General features: G+C 40.9%; 1 protein-coding gene across 5 annotated transcripts in view; it reads right to left on the bottom strand.

Annotated features, from left to right (window-relative positions):
- Dennd2c (DENN domain containing 2C) overlaps positions 1 to 7,869 on the bottom strand; it is a 98,736-nt gene that overhangs the window by 16,241 nt on the left and 74,626 nt on the right. For all 5 annotated transcript variants that reach the window (XM_004641679.2, XM_023701728.1, XM_023701725.1 and 2 more), the window contains 5 exons: positions 4,918 to 5,027; positions 2,928 to 2,997; positions 2,214 to 2,291; positions 1,219 to 1,359; positions 596 to 744 (listed from right to left, as the gene is read on the bottom strand). In XM_004641679.2, coding sequence (XP_004641736.1) covers positions 596 to 744; positions 1,219 to 1,359; positions 2,214 to 2,291; positions 2,928 to 2,997; positions 4,918 to 5,027 — 548 coding nt within the window. The remainder of the gene's footprint in view (positions 1 to 595; positions 745 to 1,218; positions 1,360 to 2,213; positions 2,292 to 2,927; positions 2,998 to 4,917; positions 5,028 to 7,869) is intronic.

The raw sequence follows: 7,869 nt of genomic DNA, 5'->3' as shown, positions 1-7,869 counted from the left end.
CGGAACCGGGATTGAACTCAGGCCCTTTTACTGGGCCATCTCCTTGGCCCCATAATTTTTTTTTTTTTTTAAACTGGGAATCAGACTCAGCATCTTGCACTTGCTAGGCAGGTGCTTGCACCCCTGAACTTGTGCCAGCCCAAGCAGTAGCAATTTTTTAAAAAGAAAGTTCTCATGTTGCTCTGGCTTGGCCTTGAGCTCCTCCTGGCCAGACTCCCAAGTAGCTGAGAGTACAAGTGCCAACCACTGCACCTGGCCAGGAGTACCAATTGTTAGCAACAGGTTAACCAAAAACACATTTACAAAAAAAACCCACCCTATTAAATCCAAAAAAGTCATCATTATACCCTAATGAAAATTATCAGTTACCATTTAGAATTACTCACATGACTACAGCATGAGGTAGAGACTAATTCTACATTTTTATAAATATATCTGAATTTTAAAATAGTAAGAACAAGTGAAACACCAGTATGAAGTCAGTTACTTCACTCATCCCTTTTTGTATACTATTATTTGTGGTGAGAGGGCCTGGGCATGCTGGCATTCTACTGGAGCTACATCTCCAGTCTTACTGAACTTAATTCTTTCTTACCTTAGGCTGTTGGCAACAAAGATTACCCGCCGCTCCAAAAGGAGAGAGGCACAGACGCGGATAAGATGGCAGACACTCAAGCACTTAAAAAGGCACTCAAAGTCCACATGCTCCAATCGTGAATCTAGCGGTCGGCAGAGTTCAATTGACTGAAATGTAAAAACTTCATTTAGGGGAGCTGATGTTGGGAAACACTCGAATGGTAACACTGGCACATCCTCTTTTACAAGTTACAGTTGAGAAAGAAGGTCTATTGTAAAATGCCTGTGCGCTGCAGGGAAACTATGAGCTTGTGGGAGCTACCCTAATCCCAAGACCCTGCAGCTTAATTTTTGTATTGTACTTCTAGTAATATCCTTTATTCTGTCAACAGCTTGTATAATTATCAATTACCACAGTGAGATTTTTAGTATGGAGGACTAATCTATGTATGGATAAGAAAGTTTTTGGTCTTGGGTCATGGTTCAACTCTTACAGATGCTTACTCAGTGCTTTCTGAAAAAAAAAATTCTTATTTATAGAAAGGGGAAAGAAACTACGCTCTGCAGCTTCTAGAAATTGGCGCACAGTATAAGTCCTGCATTTTGATGGCTATCAAATCTTTTTGAAATGAGTTCAGTTACCCCATCTCCAGCCCCAGGGAGGTAGCTCTTGACTGTGATGGTACGTCCAGGAGCCGGGAAAGGAGCTTCCATGACACTTCGCATGAACGGGTAAACAAGGGCTGGAGACATTTCTCTTCTCTTCTCTACTTCATCCAGAATCTACACAGACAAAATGTTATTTTATTATGGACTCAATTCAAAAACATAAAAATCAGCCAGGCATGGAGGTATATGTCGACTCCTAGCACCTGGGAGTTTGAGGCCAGCCTGTCTTAACACCAAAAAATAAAAAAATAAACAGGTAAGTTTCTACAACCAATAAAAGTTCATTAGAACATCATATCTCTGTGGGATATCTTTACATCCCCCCAAGAAAGTTACTAACATAAATCAATTTGTTTTTTAGGAGTCCTCTTCTCTTTCACTACAGGAGCAAAGAGAAAGACACTGATACGTGGGGGTTTGAGGCCAGCCTGGGCAACAGAGTTCACAGCTAGCCTGAACTGCACAGCAAACCCAGTCTCAAAAAAGAAAAAAACCTGACACTGACAATATCATCTATCTATGCAATTTGGGAATTTAGGGAACACGTGAGACAAGCTTTGGTTTGTGTTCTCTTAGAGCTGGCAGTTTTAGCTGGGCGTGGTGGTGCACACCTGCAATACACTCGAGAGGCTGCGGCAGGAGGATCACTGAGTTCGAGATCAGCCTGGTCTACAAAGTAAGTTCAAGGCCAGCCTGAACTACATAGTGAAATTCTGTCTCAAAGAGAAACAAAACAATACTGGGAGTTTTAGAAAACCAGAATGAGAACGAAGCAGCAATGGCAGCTGGATGGGAGAGCTGAGTTTAGCCTTTAAGCTTGTGGTTCTAATCCACCAACAGGAAACCTTTCTAAAGTAATGTATTAAAGTCTACTCTCCAGAGACATCATAAGCAACACAAATTTTCTCTCAGCTCAGAAAAAACATCACCTCCATAGACCTCATTTTTCACTCAAATTCTTCACTCACCTTTGAAAATAGATTGAAGCAGCCCAGGCGACTAACCATGCAGTATACCTCAGGGAGTCGCTTTCCTTTGCCTTCTGGCTGTAAGGAAACAACAATCATAAAGCACAAGTCTCAGTAATATGAACTATTAATATCTTTTAATATTCTCCCCCCCTCTCTCCCCCTACCCCACTTCCTCTCTCTCTGAGATCCCCGTCACCATGGCTCATCAGGAACTTCTGGGCTCTACCAATGCTCCTGCCTCAGCATCCTGAGTAACCGGGACCACAAGAGCATCCAGTGTGCCCGACTTCCTTAGTACAGAGCAGGATGTAAGGCCTTGTCTTCAGTGAGCACTGCAAGGTGAAAAAAGTACTAAACGTGATAGCATGATTTACTCCAGGTGGCATCTAAATAGGATGAAAGCCCTAAACCAGTCGGTGACTCAGCACTCCCTTGATTGGCTCACTGTACTCCATTCTTCCGATATATCCACACTGATATTCAGCCATTACGGCTCTACTGCAAACAAATAAAATAAATCCCTACTTTCACTTTGGAGCATGCCATGACCTACCTTCACTTTTCTTTTGCTATATAAAGCTAACACATTTTCTTTAAAATATGAATCACTGAAAATCCTCAAACTTATCTAGAAATAGTGACTCTGAACTTCCCAGTTTGACTTTATTGTCTCTTCACCACCTCAGTCTGTAGCCCAAGTCTGGTACTTACCAAAAGCTTCTTACAGTAACCAAACCACCGGCTTCCATCTTCACCAGTCAAAACAAAGGAGAAGGTTTCACTGAAAAAATAATCAATTGTGATTCTGAGATCCAAATAACCACACACAGCATTCCTCATGGAATGAACAACTGAAAATAGGATCCAATACCAGTCATTTTATGATCAAATGGGAGACAAGAATATGACAGTTATCAAAAAAGTCATATTCCCCCTAAGGAATGTCCAGATCTTAAGACATCTTGTTCTACACCAAGTGAGAAAAATGGTATAGGATAAACTATTGCCCTCTTTTACTTTTCCACTCTAGATACTAATTCTATTTTCCTTTTGTTGCATATCTGATTTAGTCAGACATGTGGCTAAGCTATAAAGAACTTTGATAAGACATTGCTCCCTTCCACATTTTTCTAAGACCCTAGGCAATAGTGATAGGGAATAATTAATATCCTTCATATATAAAAATTGATAGGAAGCCAAGCATGATGGCATATGCCAACTGCCAGCACTCAGGAAGCTGAGGCAGGAGACAGGAGGATTGTTCAAAGCCAGCCTAGAATACATAGTGAGACCTTGTCTCAAAAACAGACAAGCAAACAAAAAAAGAACAAAAAAACCCCACCCTAAATTAATAGTAAAATTCTTCATTTGAAACATGGGCAAAGGTATGCAAAGATAATTTCCAAAAAGATGATCCAAAGATGCCTAGGGAAAAAACTAATTATCACAGAAACATAAATTCGAATGATGAAATATATATATATATATATATATATATATATATCCAAAAATAAAGATCAGAAGGAAACATGCCAAAATATTTCCATAGGTTATCTCTAAGTAACAAAATTACCAGTGATTTCTAGCTTCTGCTTTTTATTTACTCATCTATTTCTAGACTAAGCACATACAACCCAGGGAGAAAAGTACCACGGAGCAGCCAGGCCAACATAAAAGAAGCTGCTTATGTGGCTAGCAGTGGAACTGACAACACAAGAAACGAATGCTGGTGGCTGAGGGATGGAGAGGTGATCGGGCTACGCAGGCCACGAGAGATGGCAGCTAAGTGAGGAGGCTGGGCCGAGCTTCTCAGGCAACGGCTGACACTATCACCCAGCAAGTCATCAGCATGAGACAGAGCTCACTTAATCAAGCTCTTCTGCTTAAAAGACACTGTTAATAAATACAGGTGAGTTTTATTTGTTCTGTTTTGTTCGAGACAGGGTTGCCAAGTTGTTGCTCAGGGAGATCCTAAACTCACAAGCTCAGGAGATTCTCCCACCTCAGACTCTAGACTTGCTGGTACTACAAGCAGAACTTTGAATCTTTTTTTTTTTTTTAAGGTATTTTAATACAGGATCTACAGGATCTCACTACATAATTGGACTCACAGTGATCCTCCTGTTTTCAGCCTCCCAAGCACTGGGATTACAGGCGCGGGCCACCATGCCCAGTCTCAATCACCATCTCAGTGTGCCCTGGGAGCGGGCTGGCACAGCATGCTGGGGAGGGAGCCCCAGTCGCTGTGCTCTGCCTAAGCAGATACTTTAGTTCCCTGAGCTCTGTGGCTGGCCCTATAAGTGTAACTCTTTAATTCTTCCCTTCTCAATATAGTCACACCTCCCAAACTGAACACTCTCCTTCTGTAAAAGCTCCACAGGGAAACACAATGTGGATCATAGCTTTTTCTATCAACTTGAAGAAGAATTTATGTAAAGTGGAACTTTTTTTTCTTTTTTTAACAGCACTGGAAAACTGTAGACTCTATACTTGTTTTCTTTGACACTAAATTTAGTCTGTATTTTTCTTTTTTGAGCCCCACATAGGAAATGTCCTAATTCTGCTTCTTCCTTTCCTTCCACTGCATCCTTGATCTGCCAGTGTCCATGTAGCTTCCTTCTGGTTCGACCCATTTCTCAGATGCTCTGATTGTATTTTTGCAGTTCCAACAAATAGAAATAAGATAAAGTAGCTCATTTACCTCTTGAGTTTTGAGGTTGGTACCCAGTCCTCAGAATCAGGAAAACAAAATTTTGGGATAACTTTGAGCCTTTCTTCAGTGTCTTTTGACTGTTTATATCCATGATCACCCTGAGGAAGGTAACACCACAGCTGACATTATTCCATGAAAGTGGTGAATAAAAATAAAAACTGAGCTTGGTCTTGGGGTACAAGGAATATTCTAACACCAAGTAGATTATCTTAGCATTGTTTTGTACTGCTTAGCAAAACAGGAAAGCCAAGATTGAAAAATCACAGAGCTGCACTGAGAATGGCTACTAAAAATAAGGAAATCTATTGTTAAACACAAATGATACCTGGGAAGACACTATAATCTAGTGCAAGGGAGATGGTTGAAAATAATTTCTCATCTAGAGGCAGGATCTTAAACCAGAGTCACAAACAGGAATCCAGTACTGCATAAATTATATGGCCGAAGATAATATTACTGACAGTAAAAACTTAGCTAGCTCAAAATATTCTCTGATCAATCATCAAGGGTGCTTTGAAAAGGGAGATGAATATTATTTAGAAAAGATACTATTTTTAGAATTCACCACACATATAATCATTTCCTTAGCATATAATCTTTGCTACCTAATTACTGGTTTGCAACTTCCTATAAAATTTTAGCATGGAAGAACGTTGTGTAAGTATAGTATTATACTTTAAAAGACAGTCTAAATTTACTTAAACCAAGACATTCAGAAATTAGTATGATCTCTCCTGTATAAAGGCAAACATGTAACTTTAATTATCATATTGCTCTTAGATAATTAATAAAATGACCAATCATTTACTTTCTGAAATAAAAATGTAGCCATTGTGATCAGTTAGATATTAAGCTCTTAAAAAAAAGAAAAAAGAAAAAGAAAACCACGGCGATGGGAGGGGGGAAGGGGACATAAAAAGAATTAAAATGTATTATGTATAAGTACCAACTTTCCACAATGAATATAATCATTATATACTACAAACACATATTAATAAAACTGTGAATTGGAAAAAAAAAAACCCAGAAAGGTAGTATCAGTGCTGAGCGCATAGCTCCGTGGTGGAGGGTGAGGCCAGCATGTGGGAGCCCCTGGATTTGACTGCCAGCACTTTCCACCAGGCAAAGCATCTAACAAAATTTTAGGGGTATTATATAGTCTATGTACATATTTTTGAGACAGGGTTTCACTATGCAGTTCAGGCTGGCCTCGAACTCAAGGCATTACTCCCGCCTCAGCCTCTTGCGTGCTGGGATTACACATGTCCCACCACTCCCAGTCCACTTTTTTTTTTTTTTTTTTTTTTTTTTGCGGTACCAGGGATTGAACTTAGGACCCTGCGCTTGCCAGGCAAGCACTTATTCTACTGAGCTATCTCCCTGGCCCCCCATACTCTAATTTTTATAGTATTAAATGATTCGCAATCATCTTCATTCAAAGCTTTCCACAATAGAAGCCAAAAGGGATCAACAGGACCCACCCCCACAACTGGTGGATGCTTGAGGCACAAAGATGGGGAGTAGCTTAGCTGAAGACATTCCGGAATCACTACTGCGTCCTTACATGGTTGTGAGGTTATTCATTCAGGCGTAGCTCTCCCTTCTCCATTAGTAAAACTAACCAAAACTAGGTAAAAAATCAGGCTCCTCTTAACAATTAAGTTCCTCTCACCAAACAAAATTGTGACATTGTATTTTCAGCTAAATTGAGGATTTTATGAGAAATTAAACTTGTGAATTTATTCATTAAGGAAATGTTGAAGACACTGAAAAAAATGAGAACCCATGTAGGACATGTCTCTTAGATGACAGTACCGCTGCGTTTCATTAACTTTCTAGTCAACCATACAACAGGATTATAAATACAAAGTCTTAAAGTGGTTGAGAAATAAGCTGAAAAATGAGTGTGTGCTCCTTACTTAGAGCAAGCCTAACCAGAGCTAGCTATATAGCAGAGAGCAAAATGAAAATGTGAGGGCTCCTGTTGAAAAAGAAAAATATAAAAATAAAATATAAAATGTTTTCCTTCTTCTCTGGTCTGTCAAACTGAAGTGGGTTTTTATCCGCTATTTAATGTCCCTTTCCCTTGGGTGCAAGGATCCTGGCTGACAAGTACACCCTTCACCAGGGGCCTGAGCCTCCAATCTGGTATACTAGTGGCCGCCAGCTTCTCCATTTCCTCTCTGGCAGCAGCATAACTCAGACCCTGTGGGCTGACTGCAGATGTAGATGTTGAGTCCGGCGTCTACCCTTCCCATAGGGCTATCATTTCAACCCACAGCAATTTGGCAACCTCTGGATTACAGCTCAAAACAGGGATGGGTTTGGTCCTTCGCCTAGGGGTGGTGGGAAGGCCCTTCCTCTACCACATCACCCACTAGACACACAGAGCAGTGCCAGTCAGAGCAGGGAGGGCTCTCCCCTCACTGTGCCTGGGATGCTGGGGGCAATGCTTGCTTGAGCCCAAGCTTCCCTTGTCGGTGTGTAAGCTCCTGCTCAGAGACAGAAAGTGGCAGCAGTCACTCTGTGGGGATGAAAAGGAAGCCAGACAGGGCCAAGGAAACCATGAAAACTATTAAGCCCACCCCAGTGGGGGGCAACAGAATGTGAGACCATGCATGAACTGAAACTCGGTAGATGCCTAACTGTCCCATAGGACTTCAAATATAAAACCCAAATTCAAAGATAAAATTATTAAGTATTTCAAGGTGGTGATCACAAAGCATTAAACCCCAGCACGGGGCCCTTCTTAGTGAGGGCCTTCTGCACTTGCACTGGCCCGTGCAGTCCTGCTCTTACTCAGTATCAGCGCATTCCTAACACTCAGGAATGTGAACTAAGTGGTGGCAGTCTTTCCAGTTTCTCAGGAGAAGAATAAAATACAAATTTCTGTGTGAAGTTTCATTTGTTTCGTGCAGTGTCGGGGAACTAACCTATGAC

Source organism: Octodon degus, unplaced genomic scaffold (assembly GCF_000260255.1).
Source record: "Octodon degus isolate 3935 unplaced genomic scaffold, OctDeg1.0 scaffold00140, whole genome shotgun sequence".
Lineage (NCBI taxonomy): Eukaryota > Metazoa > Chordata > Mammalia > Rodentia > Octodontidae > Octodon > Octodon degus.
This window is presented reverse-complemented; position numbering and strand designations above follow the sequence as displayed.